Genomic DNA, 23,681 nt, shown 5'->3' on the forward strand with positions numbered 1-23,681 from the left:
CAGCATAAACCAGCATAGAACAATGGAATTCATACTGGACTTTGCTGTTTGTTTTAGTAGGGCTGGTTTAGAATTGCCCTTAAAATGCCCTATACCCTGTGTAGTCCACTTTTCAAGGAACTATTAGGGCGATTGGAATGCACCTCTGTGTCTGTGAGTGCACTCCAGTAACTGGGTCATGGGAGACTTGTTGGAGGTTTGTTATTCATTTTCGACCTGACTGGCGAAGCTGTGAGGAAATGGACTCTGGTGTTCAGGTACTTCCCACTTTTCCTCTTCCAGGTCATAGCATCTGTGGGCTAGCGGATGTCAGGCACCTCCAGGAGCTGTTTTTCATGCTTGTCATCCTGTGCTAAGTGCATCTGCAGACTTGGTTATTGAAGCGGGCTTTGGAGGGTTCCCTCACTCTGCCAGAGCTACTTTGTACAGTTTGCTTTCGATTGCAGGCTGGTCACACCTGTGAAAGTTCAGAAAGTGCGAGCTGTATTCTTCTGCGTAGTTTGGCAAGGAGAATGAGTGCAAACAGTTCAAAGGTTCTCCTGCATTTTCTTGACTTGCTGTCATAAGAAAACCTTCTCTGAAAACTTTTTAGAAAAGGGAAAAAGTTCTAAACATAATGTATGTCAATATAACACAATTTAAATTCAGTTTGGACCATTTCTCTTGGTCGATTTGTCATCAAATTTTGCAGAATTTAAATGGTACCTGATCTTTTCACTTGGACCAAAAAAGTTAGAGTTGAGGTTTTCATATGACTGTGACTAAATATTAATTGACAGACGTGCAAAGTAGGCACACTCGTAAAGTTGCTGAACAGGAATCTTCCATTTCTCTGCATGGGCTCTTTGCTCCCTGCCCCCGCCCTGTAGACATCCAGCTACTCCAAAGTGTCTCCCCCTTTATTTCACTCTTTTAATTTTACGACTCTGGCAACCATCTTGAGGCAGAACGGCCCTCCAGAGGGCAAGATGGAGTGTTAACAAGCTCCTACATTTTCGATCTGGCCAAGGGTGCGCTCACCCCCCACCATCCACACTCCTCCCACCTCTGTCCCGGAGCCTGGCCGTCCCCATGGGGGAGCCTGGGGGGTTGTGGCCCCCGTCCTGTTTGCCATCACCTCTTTACGAGCGCTCCAGAGTGGCCTGCTGGCCGACGGTTGCCAGGCACGGCGCATGCTGAAAAAAGAGAATGTGCCGTGAAAGGAGGCGATTCAGGGGCCCAAGCGCTCGCAGGCACGCCGAGCCAAAATAATCAGAACAGCCTCTTGGCCGAGGCCTCCACACTGGCCCTTTTGTTGACCCCCTCCGTCTTCAACGAAAGCCCCCTCCTCTCCTTGCTATAGACACCCCAAACGCGGGCCTGCCGGAACGGTGTTTGAGGGGGAAAAGGGCAAAGTCATGTTGTTATTGTTGATTACAGGCATTTGTCTCTGGAGAACTGCTCTGTATTTAGGTACACTTTATTTACTGGTCAGCGGGAAGTGACACATGCACGGGGAAACTGAACATTGCGCTTGGAAGCAGAGCATATGTGAATCTGGACGGAGACTGTTATGTTTTCTAATGGCTGTTAATAATGTATGTATGGACCAGAGCCTTGTATGCAATAACAAAAATGTAAATATTAGCATGAACTAGAATGTGGTGTGGCCTCATGTTTTTATTCTGCAAACTATGTACTGTTGGTCATGTTTGAAGAAGAGCAATCCTTCACACCTTAAATTAACTGGCTGTTAGCTCAGGGCCATGTGACTTAGGGGGGCTAATTCGAGCCAGTTGGAGGAGAGTTATGGAGTTGTTGTGAACACTCAAACAATTAACAGCTCTGTCTTCATTTGTCAGACCTTGTGCGCATAAATTGCTTTGGTTCCCAGCCAAATAACAGAGGTGCTCATTCATCTTGGTTCTTTCCCTCAAGACATGGGAGAGCATGCCAAGGTTGGCCTGCATGTTCTCTGCTTTATTGCCTTGGGCCTTTCTTGAAAACTGGAATATGTTTGGAGGGGATTAGTGGCTTTTTCACAATCCAGAGGTGGTAAATAAAGTGTGATTTAATTTTTTTTTATCTTGATCTGATGTCAAGTGTTTTGGAAGAACATCGCAATGTCAGCTCTCCTCGAAGAGGGAGTGCGCACCGTTCAACAATTCCTAGCGGAACTACCTAAACAATAGAATAATAATTTGTTGTAGGAGCCACCCATTTTCTGTTTGCTTTGGCTTTTGCATGAACCCATTACTTATCCTCCTACCTCACAACATGTGGATAAGTCGCATCTGCTTGTGCATCCCTGTGGACGAACCGCTGCTATTGCTTCAACTCAAGCAAGCCTAGTAGCCAGAGCTTTCCATCCAGCAATAACATTCCGAAGTGCTTGTAGTCTGATGACTTCTGCATTTTATTAGAGAGATCTGCTCAGCTAATTACAATGGGCCGTTTTGTCAGAAGATGTAATGTGCTTATATGAAGTGTCTCGGTTTGCAAAATACCATATAAATGGGCTTGATGGAGGAGGAATGTTATGAGTTAGCCTTTGATATGCCCAAATTCCAGATCAGATTTTTTGAAACATTGAATTGTTGATATGCTAATATAAATTCTGTGCACTGTTCTTAGATGCTTTTGAGGCAAAGAAGTTGGACACATCAATAGAAATAAAATGCTGTGTGAGTGAAATCAGTTTTGACTGGTATCTCTGGATTTAAACTTTTAGCTTGGAACATTTTTAGCTGCTTTAAAATGAGATGCTTAAATTAAGCAAATTTTGAGGAATTTATGTCTAACTCGTGGTCTAATCAACCAAACATCTGTAAATGAAAGATTTTTGTGGCCTGCGTGGAGACATAAATAATAAAGAGCACCATGAAAGTTGACGTCAGTAGGACTTCAGAAGTACTGTTTAAACAGGATTAGCTGTACAAGGGGAGGTGGGGTAATGTAATATTAGCACATGCCGATAATTAGTACTTTTTATTTTGGTCACTGCAGCGCCAGGATTTGAACTCTTGATCTTGCGATGATGGGTCAAAACCTTAGACAGTTCTGTTAATGGGCAGCCTTGATTAACTATATGATGGCAATCCAGGCTGAACAAGTGATTCTGAACTCAAAACATGATCATGGTATCACAAAAATGTGTATCCAAACATAAACTTTAGCATGTGAATAACGTGTTATAACACAAATCTATAAAAAATTTGGCAAGAATAAAGAAAAAAGTCAGTACTGCACTATCAAAAGTACAAAATTAAAATATTATATATAACTAGAAACTTTAACAAAACTAACAAAAAGTGTTGCTAGGCGGTTGCTACAGTATTCAAGGTGGATGATAAGGTGTTGCTAGATGCAACCTTAAACTGCTACCTTAAATCCACTGCCACCTTTAATTCACTGCCACCTTTAATTCACTGCCATTTTAAATGTAATCATAGATTTACTGCCACTTAAATTTACGGATACCTTAAATTCACTGCCAGCTTAAATTGAAAATAAAGCCAACTTAAATATAGAATCATATTGGCTGGAATTATCAGTAATCTGTAAACAGTAATCAGTATCGGTATCTGCCACAAAATGTTCATATTGGACAAGCCCTAGTCCAAACATTTCATTTGATCATAATTATGTTTATCCTACCCATAAACCTAGCTGTCTTAAAGAGGAACTCCACTGGTTTCTCAATTTCCACACATCTTGGTTATTAAGATGAACAATGTCATTCAGAGTAGTGTGACATGAAATGCTCCATTCTAGAGAAACGGTGTCAGAACTGTTCACAGTGGTGGTGAAGGGAACCAGCCGTCTGAAGAGTTGCCTCTAAAATTTCTAAAATAAATAAATAAATAAACATTCAGTGGAGCCCCTTTAAGCGAGTGCAGTGTGTCATTAGCATTGTTGCCTATAAATTCCCAAGCTAATGATGGTCAAGATTACTACATTAAATCAAACTTTTTTTGTCATTGTAAATGTTTTAATGTTTGGAGTCATACATTTGCCAAAAACTCCTTTTCTGCAGAATGGGATGGAATATTTACTGGCATGGTAATTTGCACAAGGGTAATATAACCCTTTCTGTGGATTATTTCTACAGTTATTTTTTATAGCAGATGAAAGGCAGCGGCATCTTTACTAACACAGGAACACAGAGTCAGTGACTTGACTTGAATAATTAGTAACTTGATTGATTCTTGCAGTGTAAGTCATTTCACCTCCAGTGCAACACTGCTCTTCTTAATGAACAAGCTGCGTTCTGATTTTCACTGCATGTCCACTTTAGTTTGAAGTCCAAGACAAAACCCAAAACTCCACTTGCATTTGCCAAATGAGGGGTCCTGTGAAGTTTTACTTACTCTAAAAAATGCAAAGTGAAAGAAAATGTAATGTTCTTTTAGGCCTATTACAGATGGTAGTAAATCATCATTCATGATTGATACAGATATATGGATGTCTGTTATAACTCCAGCGAGGACTGGATTGGATGAGACAGTCTGGAGTAGCCCTCATCACCACTGCTTCATTAATGCGCTAATAGCCGGACCAGGGGTGCATTCCACAGCGTTCCATGCTAATAGAGTGCTGTGTAATTATGTGGCCGACCTCAGAGTGGACCAGCTGCTTACGGCCTGCCAAATGTGGTTTCCTACTCATGGACCCCTAAAGCACTTTTATACGAGGCTAACTCAACTATCGTAAAGATTAGCGGAACGAAGAATAACAGTGGCATAAATCTTGACTCCCGAGTGTTGATCTTTTTTGATGTTGACGAGAGGGAACGCGAAAAGCGAAGGGGGTACATTTTGGCTCGACTATTTTCAGAAACAACATGTTATTAGGATCTGAAACCGCCAGGCATAAATTACGGCCTGTCTTGCACAAATGTAATGGTTCTCACATATATTATTTATTGTCAGAAGGAAGTTGTTCTTCAATGTTAAACAAGAATGTAATTAGCGTGTGATTACATATGATGATCTTCCTAAACATCAGTTCAGCTGCTGTTGATGGTGATTATCCATGAGCGAGATGTGGCCTCTGACACTGTTGAGTCATCTTAAATCGAGGTACTGCAGATAGTCACTGCTGTTTTTGGCCCAAAAAGCCTCAGAGCTCTCTGCCATATCAGAAATGTCAGTACTATTATACTATTATCCCTCGTGTTGTCTTTCTAATTAACTGAATTTGTTTTTTCACTGAAAAAAAAATCTACTGCACTGTGATTCTCTCCATTTTATGATTAACAGGCTGTTGCTTTGGGCAGTTTTACATCGATGAACTCATCTCTTCTAAATCCCCACCTTTGGCAATACCTATTCTCAATATTGTCGTAGCACTTGGAATCTTTATCTGTTTTATGACCCTGTACTTCTTAGGGTTGGGTGGTATTCACTTGTTTCATACCTTCAAACTGTCTCCAAATATTACCACAGTATACGGTATTTACTGGTATAAAACATTGTAAGCCACACAAGCATTTTGTTGCTTTTGTGCCATCTCATCCTGTGTTATTTCAACATCAGAAATAATCAAAAATGTTTTGTTTGCATATGTGGTCACTAAATAAGTGAAGATGGTGATCAATTTTCAAGCCATTATTCAAAAAAGGTCAAGGCATCTAACAATTGCTAAATGTTAAACAGTGCTGCTAACTAGGAGAGAGAAGCTGGTTAGCATTAGCTAGCATGATAACAGCTCTGCCTATGTTAGATAGCAGGCACAGAACATGTTAGATTCTGGCTAACTAAAGCTTTAGTTTAAATGATAATGATACAAGTCTGAGGGAGTGAAGTTCAGCATTAAAGGGGCAAAAAAGCAAAAAGGATCTGTAGCCTGCTCAGCTAACTTAACATTAGCTTAGCGAGCCACCTATTGATGAATCCCAATCCACACCACCAATCGGTGACCTCTGTAAAATATAAATGGGGGAAATACGTTTATTTGGTTTATTTATCATGATTTTGAAATACTGGTGTCAATTGTAAATACCATGGTATACCTAATTACCGTTATACCGCTCCATGCTAGTGCTCCTTTTAGTCATCGCCCAGGTTCCAGTATGACATTCCTGTTTCTGAAGTGTTTATTGAATGTTTATAGAGTGTGTAATGTCCAGATTTATTTCAATAACTGTTACTTCTAAACATGCAGTAAAGGGCTTTCAGGTGTAGTAGGTCCCTTCTCCAAGGGAATCTCTTTAGTACCGCAAATGGATATTTCTTGTCATTTCATCTTGAGTGAGTATCATTGTGCGTATCTGTCTGCTGTTAAAAAGATACAGTTGAGGAGCAAAAGTAGCTTTTTCCATCTTATCAGACCCAACTTGGCCTAACTTAGAGCATTAGTTGAAGATTAGTTGAACATGAAGAGGGTTTTTTATCACTAAATCTCTCAACACTTGTCTAACTCAAAAGCACATCCTTGCAGATCCAAAGTTGTGTCAGCAAGAATTCGCTAACGCTCGCTCTGTCTGTCTTCCACAGCGGCCGAAGTGAACCTGTCGGAGTCTGGGGAGATCGAGCCATTGGCTGAGGCCCAGAGTGGAGGCTTGCCAACAGCTGAAGGTACAATATAACAGCCCTGAACTCACCAGCACAGCCCTGTAGCCATACTTTAAAAACCAGCCCATGCTTTGTGTAGCCATGTGCTGCCCCCTAAATTAGTGCTCAGCTGCTTGCTATCAGAGGGGCTAATTGCCTGGTGTATGTTTGCTTTTATCTGCATTAGGGAGTAGTAGTTTACTTAAGGGTTGTTTTCCGTGGACATCACCCCAGGGTTTCTGGACAGAATATTCTTCCTGGTTCCTCTCTGTTCTTTCTTGGAGAAGCTCATGTTGTTTCTTGACAGCTATAGCCTTAAAGGCCCCAAACACTACCCCTGCTATCAGGTAAATTCCTGGCCTACATGCTTGGCTAACTCTTAGTGATTACAACCTGCGGAAGTGATTAGTCTTGAATAAAGCTTTAGCTCTGATGGGTCGCTCTTCCTCCCTTCTTTTCTTGGCTTCTTTCTACACATACCACAACCCTAAACCTTGAGGCAAAACACGCCCCCATCTCCTTGACAGCACTGACGACTAGCAGCCCCTCAGACCCCACACTTCCACAGAATGAAAGGAAATAATGACTTTGTGAACATTATAATGGCCTTGTTCGTCACACTGGCATCAAACTGAATAGAAAGGCTTCTTATGAAGATCTAAATCTTGATATATGGCTTAATGTTGCTGTGCGTCTGTATGTTAGCCTTTGGCGCACATAAATCATGGAGTGGGGAAAATGTACCACTTCATCCTGCCAGGCCCATTTAATAGTTGTGCAAGAAAAATGGAATGTTGCACTGTGGAGACTTATTTGTGTTGGCTGTGGGGCAAAGTGGGTCTGGGGACTAAAGTAAGCAGTACTGTTTTTTAAAAGAGTGTTAAGAGTTTCGGACCTGTTCTTCTTAAAAATAGCAATGTGAAGTTCTGAAAGTGATAGTTCAGCCAAAAATACGCTTTTCCCTTATGTCAAATGTAGATGATCAGCTAGTACATGTTTGGTAACTGTTTAATTCTTCAGTTTTGCACTGTAGCTATGAGGCTAATGTAGATAACAAAAATTGTCAGATAATCTCAAATAGACTTTTGTATATGATTTCAGACCCTGTAAGACATACTGATATCTATAAAAATGGACAGAGGTATGTTGCATAGCTAAAAACAATAGAAACAGCCATTTTGGAGCCTGATATATTTTTTTTAATTTATTTTTTGCCCATGTGTTCGTTTGTGTAATAGTTTAACCATGCACTTTGCACAATGCTAAGTAATGCTCTTAAGCATCCATTACTTGTTGGCAGCATTAGCCACGTAGCAAAACTAAAGAAGCAAACTTCAGTCCGCAAATCGTCTTGGGTGATTATATTTGGCAAAACTCTGTGCGTTCTCTACGGATCAGTTACTTTAGAGCGCCTTAGCATCTTGGGGTCTAAATTTGGTCAACATTGTCATGCAGTGTCAGAAACCACACAAGCAAGTCTTTTTAAGATTACATATCAACTCAACACAGTTATGCAGTTTGCACAATGCTAATTAGTGGCTATTAGCTTCCATTACCTGTTGGCTAGCCTCGTAGCTCTAGGGCTAAACTGAACTTTTGACAGCAAACATATGAATTCCATGGTAGCCCAAGCTGAAGTATACTGGTCTGGTGCTGGTTTTGCTGATTGCCCAGTGTGGTTATGCTGGTTGACCAGCATACTAGCATCTAGTACACAGCATATGCTGGTTTTGGTGGTGATTAGCTTTGCAGCTTCTATTGCTGCTGACCAGCACACCAACATCCAAAACACAACAAACGCTGGTTTTGTTGGTGACCAGCTCTGGTGTTCTGTACTGTTTTTTTTTTCCTAGCAAGGACATCTTGGCCTTTGGGTTAAAAGGAAAATTGTATAGTTTTTAGTCTTGCTTTATAAAGTTTGGTCATCACTGAGGTCTGTTTGTAGGGTTAGGACGGCGCTGGGTTGTGTTTGGGCTGTCTGAATTAGTTCTCTTGAAGGCAGGGTCAACACCTTGGTGTCTGTATAAATTTTAAATTATTGCCATTTTTACACTTTCTAGCAAAACAGACAGGGAGAAAAAAGCCACACACTAAGGAGTGAGGTCATATTTTAGAGTGGCTAAAAACACAGTGCAGTATTTCAAACAAAGCCCATGCTAATGGATCCCAGTAAAAATAATCTAACACTCTGTCTTATGCTGCATAATGTCTGAGCTTTGTTGCCTTAGTGTGTAAGTGTGCTTCTGTCATCGCTTTGTGTTCTGTACGTCTGATTCATTGGCACCCAGTTGTGTCTTTATAGTCGTTAAATATATTTGCGTGATGGTTTTGGCCGTCCTGCTCATTTTCATTACACGTTCTTCGAGGCCATTTACACAGCTGAGTATGTGTTGGCTCAGTGGAAGGAGGTGGCATTTGCTCAAAGAAGCAGGAGCATGTAGTGATTTATTTCCTCTGAAAGTGCAGAATCAATCAGGCTTTCTGGCCCGATACCCAACACCCCAGTGCTGGAGATCTGACCCCATCCAGGTAGTCTGGCTTTTGACCAGTATTGATGATGGATAAATACCCTGCGGGTTCCTAAATCAGGCCCTGTTTCAGGAGTGTGGGGCTTAACAGCTGGAAATGCATTTCGTTTCAGTGCCCCGGGGGATGGAAACATCCGTTAGTTATCTATACAAATGTATTTTTCATGCATGTTTGCATTTTGTTGTACAAGAAGGAATTTGTTTGTGTGTGTGCCTTTACTTCAGAACAACTGCCTTTACTTCAGCGTCCTGGGTAAGAAGACTATTATTCAAAGGTTTGTAATCAGCATTTAAAGGATTGGAATTGATGTTTTCACATATTGTGATACACAAAATCCAGTTTAACTGGACTAATTGTACTCTTTTTAATTAAACATAGTTTTTTTATTTATTTATTTATTTATTTATTTATTTTTTTTTGGATTTTTACCCAATTTTCTCCCCAATTTAGTCGTTTCCAATTCCACCCGCTAGTTAGGACTCCCCCAATCACACAATGCTATCAACGCTAGGAGGGTGAAGGCTAACACAGGTTTCCTCCGAGACCTGTGAAACCAACCACCGCTTCTTTTCGAACTGCTGCTCACGCAACGTCACTGGACAGCCGAACGCGCTCAGAGGAAAGCGCCAACCGCCTGCACTGACTAGCATCGCGTTGAGTGATGGGGGGAGAGGGAGGGTCATCCTTCCCACCCAGAGAGAGCGAGGCCAATTGTGCTCTCTTGGACTCCTGGCTACGGATGGCTGTAGCATCACCAGGGATCGAACTCGCGATCTCCTGATGATAGGGCCAACGCTTAGACGGTTGCGCCACTCGGGAGCCCATTAAACATACAGTTGAAAAGTGTTACTTAAGTACCTATGATATCCACAAGACTCTCTGAAAAGCATATTGTCAAGTAATTTATAGTGATAATGATAAACATTGTCATTTCTATATAAAACCATGAACACTCAAAGAACCCTTTGCATGATTAAAGGATTCTTTGTGGCATTTTCACAGTTTTTTCACATTGGTGGAGAGCTGTAGATGGTTTTATATAGGATGTTTTTGAAAAGGGTTCTTTACGGCACCAAGCTTGACATCATAACAATAGAAAAACCCTTTTTGGTGCTATATAACACCCTTTTTAAAAAGGTGCTACATAGAACTATCTACAGCATATTCTCCCTCAATCTGAGGGACTCTAATTATGCAGAGGGTTCTTTGAGTGTTCATGGTTCTATATAGAACCACTGAAGAACCTAAATAACCCTTGAAGACCTATCTTTTTTAAGATTGTAGTGACAATGTGTCATGGAGAATGGAAACTCTGATTCTACAATCTAATAAAATTGCATTGTTTGAACACCATAGTTTGCAGATGATCAGCACCAATCAGCAGCTTGCTCTTGTTCTTCTCATTCCTCCCAGCTCTAGTGTTGTTACTAAGTTGTGCAAAAAAATGGTAGCCCTCATTTCCTTCATTCAAATTTTGTTTAAAATATCCTGAGAAACTCTGAACCCAGGGCTGTGAATGGAATCTAGTAATGGGCCAAGTTTATTGTTACGCCCCTATTACATATTGAAAACAGTGGAAGCAGAAGCATTTAGAGCATGATTTTTCTGTATGTTTGTCCATTTTTAGAAAAGCTTACCATATTTGAGACCACATAACAGCTCAAAGTGGTTTGAGAAAAATGTATGATCAATTAACCATACAGCTGTGCTAATTAATGCTACAGTTGTTAGCTACATTAGCCTCGTAGCTCCAGCGCAAAACTGAATAACCAACATTTGGAAACCAAACATATCTTGGGTGATTCTATTTGGGCTGAGGGGAAAATTTTGTATGTTCGATATTGTTTTTTTTTTTTTTGCTGAACTTCCACTTTAAAGCCACTTGTTACCCATCTGAGGCCTGTATATTGTACATACTTTTGTTTCCTAAAGTATTTGAAATATTTAATAAAAAATGTAACAGTACCTTTTAGTGTCTTGTATATACGGTCATATGCGAAAGTTTGGGCAACTCCAGTCAAACAGTTTGTTTGTGGAATAAAAAATAAGTTAACAGACCCTCTACAGGGAACAAACTTAAGTATGGCATTTTTCTGCATATTTCAGTGCCCAATTACTTTTCATTTGCTAAGTTCAACATATTGGAAAAAAAAATCACAAAATATAAAATGTGCCATAACTTTTGCACAGGCTTATTTTTTTCAATATGTTAAATTTAGCAGTAGATGTGCAGAAGTGTGTTCTCTGTAGAGGATTTGTTAACTTGTTTTAACTCAGAAAATCAACACACTGTCATTTGACCAGGGGTGCCCAAACTTTTGCACATGACTGTAATCTGCATTGTGCAAGTTATTCATCTATCTGAAATAGCAAAAAAATGTTTAATATGAGAAGTGATTCCAAACAGTGGTGTGTGAGTCACCAACTGAGGGCCAGTAGCCAGTGGTTGGGTCAGGGTGGCCTGCGTTGTTTGTCTCAATTGAAGCCGCCAACAACCCGACGCTGGCCTGTGTGCCAGATCCTGGACAAAGAAGAGAAGTGGTCTGAATGAGGAGAAGTTTAAAGAGACAGGCAGGGATTTCGAGGGAGGGAGAGAGGGGCCGTGTTCCAAATGGCTGACTCGGAAGCTTTAATTAAACGTGGAGCTGGTGACATCATCGGTGAGCGCTTCTCTGTGGTGATGGGCGCTGTTAGCAGAGTTTCCATTGCGTCAGGTCTGAGGCTGCCTGAAGCCACTGCAGCACAGCCATTTTAAGTAGCTTCTTGTGTAGTCAGCGGCCTGGCTGAGGGATCCGTGGGCATTCCTGTGCTGATTCAGTTGACTGTAATTTGCAGCGGAGGGAGCGAAGGTGAAACTGAAGCTGAATGTGTCTCTACGGGCGTTCTTCAGATGACTCATAAAAGTTAATGGCGAATGCCACTGGCAATGTAGAGCACAAAAATGCAGCCTCACGGTTAGAGTGGCTGCTTATCAACAGTTCAGGCTCTTAAAATGCAGACTTGTTATTCAGTTAGTGATCTTAAGGCTCATTTTTTTAGTTAACAGTGGGTGGAAAATTTTTGAGATATGCATCGTATTCAGTTTTTCTGAGGAATAAATAAAATATAATCAGCAAAACAGCAGTGCTTTATTTAAAAAGACTGCCTTAGGTGTATAATGAACTCTGTAAGGTCAGAATGTTGAGGTGCCGCTGGGTTACTTATTCAGTATCTGCATTTTATTCGCTTTACTGCATTTGTAACTCTACAGAAGTAAATATTATATTTCTCTGTAATGCTAATCCAGGTGGATCTAGTCCTGATTTCTACATTTTATGAATGTTTATGTATCTGCATCTGCACATGGAAAATATTGGATATTGGCATCAGCCCATGTGCCCATATATGTACATCCCTAATATCATTATTAGCAATATATTACCTCTTTTAGTGTAAATTATTCAGTAACTAATGAAATTAATGAAGCCAGCATGTATGTTATGTAGTTATCCAAGTAAGGAATTAAATTAAAGTGTACAGTTTAAAGGGTTAAATACAGTTGTGTGCAAAATTTTGTATACCCCAGTCAAATTACATATATTTTATAATTATTTTATACACTACACATCCTCTACAGACAATCTTATCATATTGTCATATTGTAAAGAAAATTAACATGAAGTGCAAAATGTGCCAGAGCTTTTGCAGTCTACATTGTGTTTTTTTCCCTCAATATGTTAAATTCAGCAAATGAACAGTAAAAGAGCTTTTATCCGTTTTTCTTTTTTACAATTCATGACCATTTTCCAACCTTTCTCTATCCCTACAAATTAAACAGGCTGTTTCTGTTACTGTGCCTTCAACACTGATATATGGAAATAAGCTCTGTTCTTGTTGGCTGTCCTGTATTGTCAGTCATTCAAAAAGCACTCAGAGCTGAAACACTCCTTATAACTTCAGCATGAATGGGATTAACGGCCAGAGGCTGCTTAGTATATATGTAAATGAGTTAGCTTCCATGACTTCACATAAACAATTCAAAATGTATTTACTTTTTATTTATTTATTTAAAAAGGGTTTTTCATGATATGGGCCACTTTAAGATGTGCAGAAATGTTTTGTCAATGGAGGATGTGTACTTACTTACTTACTTACTCACTTACTCACTTATTTATTTATTTATTTATTTATTTATTTATTTATTTAAAGGTAGCGTTTCAGCACAAATTCTGGTTTAATCACTAACTCTGCAGTAAACAGGTATCTATGTATCTATAGCCGGGTATTTATTGGGTCAGTGTTAAGCGCCTGTCTTTGTTGAGGGACTGTACTGGTCAAGCCTCTTAGAGTAGGAGTGCTGATCTAGGATCAATTTTCTTGAATTTTTTTTTTTATTATTTAGGAAGGTATTACTGACAGGAGCAGATCCTACATCAGCATTCCCATCCCCATTTTAACCATAAGCCACCAGACAGCAGCACAGCACTGCTTTGAAAGCTCAAGAATGGTCCACTTAAGTACCTCCTGCCTGTGGGTCCCCCCCCCCCCGGACTTTGTGCCAGGGGGAGATCTCTGCTATGGCACCTTTTAAGGGTACATATCATGCCATCCTCAGGCTGAAATGCAGCACGTCTGTGCTTGTCTCTGTCCTGTTACAGCTTATGAGCTGCCAGCCTTTTCTCTCTCTTAAACTCTGAGCTCTGGTCACAGCTGAAGGAGACTGGAGAACATTAGAAGGATAATCCAAAAATCTTAATGAGTAAATGGCAGCAGACGAGCTTTATATTAATAGTTAAAAGACCAGATTGTGAAAGAAAGATGACAAAATGGCAATTCAAACAGTTTGAGCATGAACAGGCATATTCACTGTGTTTTTGAATACTAGCAGGAATACATGTATCCAGTGATAAATATGCTAGTTTATGTGTTTCAGATAAGTAATAGGAAAGCAGGGATATTTCTCAAAGCAGGACTTCACAGCTTAGCCAGACAACTTAAGCCCAAAGTCAAGCCTTCACAAAACCTAATATGAACAGCAGCAGTGAACTCACTTTATTACAATAGTTAACAAATTTCTTGGTTAATCTAGGTTTAGATACTCAAGCTATCTAATCCTAGCACATGTCCACATAAACACGTGACGACAAACAGCCGTCGTATGAAGTGTGAGTTGGGTGGCTTAAGAAGGAAAAAGAAATCATACTGCACAGATGTACAGAGAGCAGAGCATTTGTAACAGTAAAAAGCAACGCTGTCGCCACAGTGTTATTGCTTGCTTGAGTAATAATTGCTTCATATCTTGATTTTGACACACAGTTATTGACGAAAGTCTGAAACCACAGTGAAAATCTGTAAAATTTTAACGTTTATAACTAGAAATAAACAAGAGAAAGCTTTAGAATGTAGCTAGCAAGCTAAATTTCTCATTCCACCTTAAATAGTACAGCATTTATGTTCTGGTGCCTCAGGCTTCAGAACTTCAGCGCCATTTAAGGTGGAATGGAGAATTCGAACAAGAAGCTGGCCAATAGCTGACTTCAGCTCCATATCCCTGAAGAATTAAGAATTGGGTGGGCGATAATAAATAATACTCGCATATGATTCCCTAAATCTAACTAAAGCCCAGCGGTGAGTTGCTGAACTTTACCCTCCTCTGTCACTGCAGACTGGCAGTAATGTTCTTTTTATTTGAGGGTCCCATTTCTTTTAAGGGAGGATTTCAACCACTACAACTTGTAAGTCAGTTTCAAGGGGCAAGGTGACACTCAAACAAGGGGTAGGGGTAAAAATAAGAAATGTGGTTGGGCCCAAGTGGACCTGGAGGGAAAATAAAATACAATAAAAATGTAAGGTATGGGCCCTTTTAACATCCAGTCCCTAGAATTTCAAAGGAGATAAATGTTGTTGCTGTCAAAAAAACCGAAATGTATCTCTAGTTTTGTTAATTTTTGGTGGCTGTCCTTTGTGTAATATTTTCATGATGAACAGATCAAAAGAAATGCTCTAAAATCATTTGGAATAAAACCTCTCTACATTAACTTACATCAAAAGCTAAGAATGATGTAACTATTTTGGAGATGCATGTTTTTGTTTGGACAGTGATGATATGTAGAGACATTATAAAAGAGGACTGTAAGGTCTTTGGTAAATGGCAGCAGGTGTGATCTATAAAAAACATAATTTTATGTTTATGTACAGTACAGCAGAAAAAGCTACTTCCATTCTAGTATTTTACTTTTTATATAACTAGAACAACTGAAAGAGCGAGCGTTCTGCTCTACTTTATATCAAGTAGAAATCATGAGTACTCTCAGACAGATGTGACCTCCCGCTGCTCATTCTCAGTACTCTGTTTATCTGTGTTTGTTCCAATCAGCGTTTGTGCATCGGCCAGCAGCCCTGTGGCCCTCAGGGGAGGAAAACATCAAAGCAATCGAATTATCCTGCATTTGGAATATTCTTCCACTTGGGCCTGGCCTCTCCTTGGCCTGTTAACTGCAAACGTTTTTCATTTACTTTGCACCACTCATAAGTGAGTTATGGCTTGGCAGCAGGTGGTATCCAGTCGTGCCTGTTTGCAAAGTACAGTTTGTCCCTGTTCGCGGCGCTTGCTGCCCTGTTCATGCCCCCTCTGCGGCACGTCCTGCATAATCAGGGGGCTTGATTTGATGGGACGCTGCACCTAATGCTTGTGAAACAATGGGCTAGTGTTGCACCAATTTTCTACCTCCTGCATAAACTGCTGTAGCGTGCCTTAGCATGCTAATGCTAACTGGCTGTGGCCCACAGGTGGTCCTGTGCCTCCAGTCTGATATGAAGTGTTAGCAGTACAGTGTGTCACTTGCTGGTATGGAGGTGTGCGTGTGTGCTGCGTGTGTGCTGCGTGCTTCATCACAGCAGTTCATCAAAGCTCTAACTGAGCGTGCCCACAACAGCCATCCTGAGAGTCGTTCTCAGCCACAACGATGAGAGATACAACCTGTAAGAACCTGTCTATATCCCAGAGTCTCTCTCTCTCTCTCTCTCTCTCTCTCTCTCTCTCTCTCTCTCTCTCTCTCTCTCTCTCTCCCTCTCCCCCTCTCCCCCTCTCTCTCTCTCTCGCCCTGATTCACTTGCTGTACTGTGCAATCTCTTTCACTCTGTCGCTCTTTCTTGTCTTCTTTTTCGCTCTAATTCGCTTGCTTTACTTCTAGATTACACCCCCCCGACCTCTTACATTCTTATTCACACTCTCTCCCCATCTCTCCTACTCTCTCTGTCTCACTCTCTCTCTTCTCACTCTCTCTCTCTCTCACTCACTCTCTCTCCCTCACTCTCTCTCACTCTCTCTGTCTCTCTCTTTCTGTCTCTCTCTCTCTCTCTCTCACTCTCACTCTCTTCTTTCTCCCTATTTCTCTCCCTTTTAATTTCGTTTGTTCTCTTTGCCTCTTTCTTTTGCGCTCTCTCTCTCTCTCCCTTCTTGCCTCTTTTGCTCTCTCTCTGTTTCTCATTTGCTCTCTCTCTCTCTCTCTCTCTCTCTCTCTCTCTCTCTCGCCCTGATTCACTTGCTGTACTGTGCAATCTCTTTCAATCTGTCGCTCTTTCTTGCCTTCTTTTTCCTTATCTTCTTTTTTGCTCTAATTCGCTTGCTTTACTTCTAGATTACACACCCCCGACCTCTTACATTCTTATTCACACTCTCTCCCCACCTCTCCTACTCTCTTCTCTCTCTCTCACACTCTCTCTCTCACTCTCTCTCTCTCTCTCTCTCTCTCTCTCTCTCTCTCTCTCTCTCTCATATTTGCTCTCTCTCCTTGCATATCTATTTTGCTCTCCCTCTCTCTCCCTTTCAGTTTCTCGTTTGCTTTCTCTCTGTCCTTGTCTCTCTCTCTCTCTTTTTTTTCTCTCTCTCCTTGCCCCCCTCTCTCTCTCCTTGCCTCTCTTGCTTTCTCTCTCTCTTTCTCTCTCTCTCAGTTCAGTTCAGTTCAGTTCAAGTTTGATTGACTTGACAAATTTACATTTGTATTGTCAAAGCACTACAAATTATCTATATATTTAACATTAATAAAAACAAAATACAAAACAGATTAAGATATAACAAGAAGAGAGTCTCTCTTTCTCTCTCTCTCTCTCTCTCTCTCTCTCTCTCTCTCTCTCTCTCTCTCTCCCTCTCCCTCTCCCTCTCCCTCTCTCTCCCTCTCTCCCTCTCCCTTTCCCTCTCTCCCCCTCTAACATGTCTCTTCCACACTCACTCTTTTTCTCCTCTTTCTCCTGAGATGCATGTCGTCCTGTGGGTTAAAATGATGCACATCTTGATCTTGATGATCTCTCCTCTGTTATCAGGACGTTAGCTTTTGCAGAAACACAGCTGATCACAGTCGTTTGAGGGTTTAAGGCTTGTTGAGCTGCTGTTTAACTCCCTTTGTCGAATGTCTGATGTGCAGCAGAGTGAAGGTCATTCATATTTTCAGACTGTGTGATTTGAACCCTAATGGAGTGAAGCACTGTGATTCAGCCTGTTTAAAAAAGGGCAGTACAGTCCAGACATAAGCTGTTAAGCTTGATTGGAGAAGTCAGAGGTTGGACTGCACAGTATGGACAAACTACTGGTATTGTGATTATACTGCTGCATCATATGATCAATCTGGTTCATGATAATGAAGCATTTAAGATTAAACATTAAAGACTGCTTGTGTTGTTTTGATCTTTGTTGGATTCCACAAATACCTTGATTCACTAACACTCATTTAGAACTGTGATTGATTAACAGGACACAGTAAAACCCGTTGTGATTGGTTAAGTGGCTCATTTGCATGTTCTAGCCTGTTGTGATCTCAGTGTTGCAAAATAACAGCTGATATATTGTGCCGTCCTGCTCAGTGCACTTCCATTTATGGTTATTCTTTTAGTCAGTCTCATGCTCTGCCTTGTGGGTAAGGGCAGCAGTAGTGTGGACAGACATGAGGTCAGTTTGTACAGGGGCTGGGGGCTGGTGGGAACGTTCTGAGTGGCAGAGTGGGCCTGGTGTCTGGGTGATAAGCTGGAGCTCTGGCGCTCAGGTCTGAGAGTGTTTATTTGAGCTTCGTCTGGCTCCTCACACACTGAGGTCACACCTTTCACACACTGAGACTGACCAGAGCCTGTCATCCATCCATCCATCCATCTCTCTCTCTCGTTTCCTTTTTCCTCCCTCTTTCTCCCCTCTCTTTTTCTTTCCTACCTCTTCTCCTTTCACGCTGTCTCAGCCTTTTCCTGTGTTCTCTCTCTTACTCTTAATCTCCCCTTTTCTCTTTTCTCCCTTTTTCTTTTCTGTATCCCTTTCCTGTATTTCTCACTGTCTCCCTTTCCTCTCTCTCCTTCTCTATCCATTTTTCTTCCCTTTTCCCCTTCTGTTTCACTCTTACCATCTCTTTCCTAACACCCTCTCGTTTTTCTCTCTTCGCTTTCTCTTTCTCCTTCTATCTCTTTCTTTACCCATACCTCTTCCACTCCCTCCCATCTTTTCCTCTCTCTTTTCCTCTTTTCCTCTCACTTCCACTGTTTCTCACTCTTAGTCTCACTTAGTCTCTTTTCCTCTTTCTCATCTCTCTCTCTCTCTCTCTCTCTCTCTCTCTCTCTCTCTCTCTCTCTCTCTCTCTCTCTCTCTCTCTCTCTCTCTCTCTCTCTCTCTCTCTCTCTTCCCCCCCCCCAGTCTTGTAGCATTCCTCAGCTCTACACTAATGTGTCATCTCTCACTCGTGTGTGAGCAGTAGGAAAAAGCTGTGACCGGCACTGGCTCGAAAATCTCCTGAATGTTAAAGTTATGCACGCACAACCACAACATCTCTCTCAGCTCCTCTCTCAGCTCCTCTCTCAGCTCCTCTCTCAGCTCCTCTGTGTGTTATGTGAAGTGCAGAAACAGATTTCAGTCACTTTAAATGTAGCCAAGATATGTTTTGTGTCTGAAATTTGCTCTTTTTCTAACAAGTATTAAAAGCCTATAGCCGTCAGTTTGCATGGTTCACAATGACACGCTTGTCTCAGACCGTTGGTTGCTACATTTTTATAGATGTGATAACTGTCATACAGTGTTAAAGCCCACATAAGCAAACCTCACAAATCTTGGCTCCTGGTTGACTGACTAAAGTTACATTAGTTGGAGTTGGTTAAGTAACATGGGTTAAAGAAGGGTGTAAGATACAGTGTATTGTCTTATATCAAATTCTATGTAGAATTATTGTAGTGTATCGTATCGTAATGTATTGTTGTATTGTGACTAGTATGTTAGCTTGTGACTAGAGCGTTAGATCAGGTCACTACAAAGCCCAGCTTTCCTTTAAATATTGTAGTTTTCTTATGTTGAACGCATTAAGAAATTAAAAACAGAAATATGAACATGTCATTTTAAGCCATGTTCTTAGCCACTCGATAATGTTAGCTTGTGGCTGGTCTGTTAGCTTGGGGCTAACATTAGCGTGTGGCTAGAGCATTAGATCAGGTCACTACGAAGCACAGCTTTTCTTTCAAATGTTGTAGTTTTATAATGTTGAAAGCTTTAATAAACAGAAATATGAACGTGTGATTTTAAGCCATGTTCTTAGCCCCTCAATTCAAAATCGTATCATATTGAACCTATTAATTTTTTAAATGGTTGCACAGCTATGGGAAATGGGGAACAGCTATGGATAATGGTTTATGACCAACAGCTCAGTTTTCTAAAATGAGTAATTGCCATGCTATTTTACACCAAACACAAAAAGCACTCAGTCAAGTTACTGCGGCTGTCTTCTTCCCGCAAGTCATCCGTTTTGTCCGTTCCATGTTTGTCATAGTTGTCAAAAGAGTCTAACAGTGAGCATGACCTTTATGGGATAGATGTCTTACAACAAAAAAAAAAAGATCCCTCAGTATTGAAGATCTGCCAAGACCAACAGAACCTTTCCTGATGCACCTCGTTCACGCTGCAGCCATCAAGCTGGGGCTGCTCAGAGGAGCGTGTTTGTTTCAGAGGTTGAAAAAAAGCTGCAGTTACTTGATCCAGATGTGGTAGATCAAGCTCTCTCGGAGTTCAGGCGTTCGAGAGTGATCAGTCTCTCAAAAGCAGGGTCAGCACAGCGGTCACTGACTTCTGACCGTTCAATCTGAATTTTTTTTTTTTGGGCCTCTAAAGGAGAACAAGATGCAAGCGGGGTTCACAAATGTTTAAAGTACACAATTTAGGGGTGTAAAAATCAGTGAACTATGACTGTTAGAGCTCAGCCTCCAGGTCAGACCTTAACAGGCACAACTCAGTCGAAAGTGAGTGGGGACAAAAAAGCTCTCTACCAAAATGATCATTTTTGTTAGCGCCCCTATGGGATTTCTGTGGTATGTTGGCACTAAGCTAACAGGATTCACATGAACATTTTTTTGGCTGCTGTAAACATGGATATTTGAATCTTGTAAAATACATTACATGTTTTATTTGATGTTTGTAACAGGCGTTAACATATATTTTACCTCGCTGCAGCTTTACAGTGACTCGGTTAAGAGTCCTAGCAGAGCACTGCTGCTGTTTTCCATTTCCAACAACCACATGAAATGCTTTGGTTAGGCTACCACTCATACTCATGATCAGTGACGTGTCTAGAACTTTCAGAAGTCACGTTTTTAACGACATTGATCCCACCCATTGTAAATCCAAACACTGATTTCACTGTTCCTGATTCATTTAGTTGTTAATCTGACACACAATAAAATTCTTGGGCTGTTTTCAAACCTAAGAATGAAAAGGCTTAGTTTATTGTTTGTTGTCTTTCTTGCACTTCTGTGGAAATAGTTCCTTGAGTTCTACTTTTCATATAATGCATTTTTACAAGTGAAATTTGAGACTTCATCATTCATTGAATTGCTTTTTAAAAGATCAGCCTAAATCATTGGAACGACAAAGATTTACACCCCCACTACTAGTTCTAATCACATTATATTCTACAAGTTCTGTTCAGTTGTCTGCTGTGTAGACTGGTGTCTGTAGGATCTTGTGAGAAGTGAGTAGTTTAGGCTGTGTTTGTAGTAAAGGATGTTTTTCTCATTTTCTCTAAAAGCTTACATTGACATTCAGGGTCCTGACCTTTTTGCCCCTTTTGCCCCCATACTCAGGCTACTTCCTGGAGTTCGTGGAGCAGCCGAGCAACATGACCATAATGCAGGGCCAGGCGGCCACGCTGCACTGCAAGGTAGCCGGTAACCCACGGCCCACCATCCGCTGGCTGAAGAACGACGTCCCTGTGGTGCAGGAGCAGGGCCGCATCTCCATCCGAAAAACTGAGTTCGGCTCTAAACTCCGCATCCAGGACCTGGACACCACCGACACGGGCTACTACCAGTGCGTCGCCTCCAGTGCGCTCAAAGTCATCTCCGCCACCGGTGTGCTGTATGTGCGGCTAGGTAAGAGCTCACGGGTCTGCAGTGACTCTCATAGGCACCTTTTTAATTTCTCATTTTCAGTCATTTCCCACTTGCAGCTGATTAAAACATGTTGATTAACTGTATAAAAGGGCAGACTTCCATCAATACCACATTTTTGTTTGTAAGTAGAGGAAGGACATATTTTATTACAATAGTTTTTTGCCATTTTTTGCCATTGAACCAGATGGGTGCATAATTGGGGCTGTTGTATGGTCTGTGTTGGTCTGGTGAAGTTCCTCCCTGTCCCCCCATCAGTCATTGCAGTGCTTGCCAGTTCTTGCCATTGTATGCTTGCCATCGTGGGTGTCTTTTATCTGACATAAGACAATTGGCAGTTAGTGTTCTCCTTCATGCACCAGTTTGGGAATTATGGGAAAATGTTGATATTTTGATATTTTTCATGTGCATAACTGCCAATGCAGACACAAAAACATTTTTAAAATGTAGAATTTGAGACATGATGTGTGTAGATTAGCATTACAGATAAATATAACATTTATTTCTGTGGAGTTACGAATACAGTAAAAGTAATAAAATGTTGATATGATGATGCTGTAACCCAGCTTTATCTAAACCTTCTGCTTTTCCAGAGTAAAATAAATACATGGTCCAGTATTATTTTGAAATATTGATCAAATCTAAACATCTGTCTGGTGCATAAGTTTTTAAGCAAATATCTGACAGCATTTATTTAATTCCAGTGTCACTGTACATCTCTACTATCTCATTATGTTGCTTTAGCAGCAGTTTGAAAAGATGATGCGGTGATGCTTTACGTGAATTCAACCTGAGGGAGGGAAAAAAAAAAACATGAGAAAACCTGTCGATAATGTAATGTACCTGTCAGAATGTAAATCAGTTGTAACCAGTATAATTCATTATGTAATTACTAGAGAAAATTTTTGGGAATTGTTTTAACTAAATATCATTAGTTGGCCGGTAATCATTAACTGGCAAAACGTTTAAAGCCATTGCAAAATATCCGATATACACACTCTTACCCTACAAAAGAACCCAGTTTTTGTTCAAACTGGGGGGCCGATGAGTATAAAATTGATAATTATAAGATAATATATAATTGTGTAATGATAATTGTATGCCCCAAAATCAAAAATTGGACGAAATGACTGGAATATGTAATGATTGGCTGCTGAAATTTCTGTATTCTAAAGTTTCCAAAGTTTAAACAAACATAAATGCCATGACCAGGTCAAGCTTTGGGTCAGTGTTCCTCAGTAGCTCTTAAAAGCCATCGCCATTCACCACATCCTTCTCTATAATTTTGCACACCCTTGCATTTCCTTACACCAGTGTACATCACACTTTGTCTCAGAGATCATGAATGAAACAGTTGTCTGTCTTATTGTTTGTGGTGGGTTATTATAGTTCCTCTGGTAAGGTGGTCCTGAACACCACTATCTTTAGCTGTGTGTTTCATTTCTAGAAGGTTTATCTAGAGAAACCAGTTGCTTATTGCGCCCTCAAGGGTACAATCCAAAAACTTTCCTAAATGTGAATGATAAACACACCAGTATCAATTAAATTACCATTTTTTAACTGATAGCTTTGGTCTAGCAAGTGCTTAACCAGTTAACCCTTAACAGACACACAATAATTTACATCCTTGGTGTTTTACATATAAATTTTCTCACATAATTTGTATGTAAAGCAAAATGACAGCAACAATTCTGTTCTTCTAAGGGTTAATGGATGTTGCTGATCTGTTCTTTTACATGTGGGTGGGCACTTGGTTTTTATAGCTATGGTTCCAGTTCAGCTCAGTTTCTTATGCCAAATTTAGATTTTTTTTTCAGGCAAAGGTAAATGTCAAATTGAACTGATCTAAAACTGCGTAGTTTAAGGAAAAATGGCAATGAATGACGATGCTGTCGAACAAGCTCGGCCCTTCAAAATTCCTGTGGTTGGTATGCCAATACAAAGCTCTCTCAGACTTTGCTTCCCAGGTATAAAATGTTCTTTTAGTCCATCACATTTCGGGGTCACAATATCCATATTCTCCTGAGCACTGTTAAACGTCACCATCATAGGTCTAGTGTTTTCTTTCCTGTCTGCTTGTTTTAGGTTATTATATGGGGAGCCCATCGGCTGGTAGGCTGAACTAAAGCAGCAGTGTTCAGAACCATGTGCAAGAAATCTCTGCCGGGCATCGCGGTGGATTTATAGTAGGGCACCAGTATAAATCTCTGAGTCTGTCCATTAGGGCTCCACTTTAGA

At 40.7% G+C, this 23,681-nt stretch overlaps 1 protein-coding gene across 2 annotated transcripts in view; it reads left to right on the top strand.

Annotated features, from left to right (window-relative positions):
* ror2 (receptor tyrosine kinase-like orphan receptor 2) overlaps positions 1-23,681 on the top strand; it is a 111,840-nt gene that overhangs the window by 65,491 nt on the left and 22,668 nt on the right. For both annotated transcript variants that reach the window (XM_036595317.1, XM_036595318.1), the window contains exons 2-3: positions 6,477-6,557; positions 21,138-21,425. In XM_036595317.1, the coding sequence (XP_036451210.1) occupies positions 6,477-6,557; positions 21,138-21,425 (369 nt within the window). The remainder of the gene's footprint in view (positions 1-6,476; positions 6,558-21,137; positions 21,426-23,681) is intronic.

The sequence above is a fragment of the Colossoma macropomum genome, unplaced genomic scaffold (genome assembly GCF_904425465.1).
Source record: "Colossoma macropomum unplaced genomic scaffold, Colossoma_macropomum, whole genome shotgun sequence".
Lineage (NCBI taxonomy): Eukaryota > Metazoa > Chordata > Actinopteri > Characiformes > Serrasalmidae > Colossoma > Colossoma macropomum.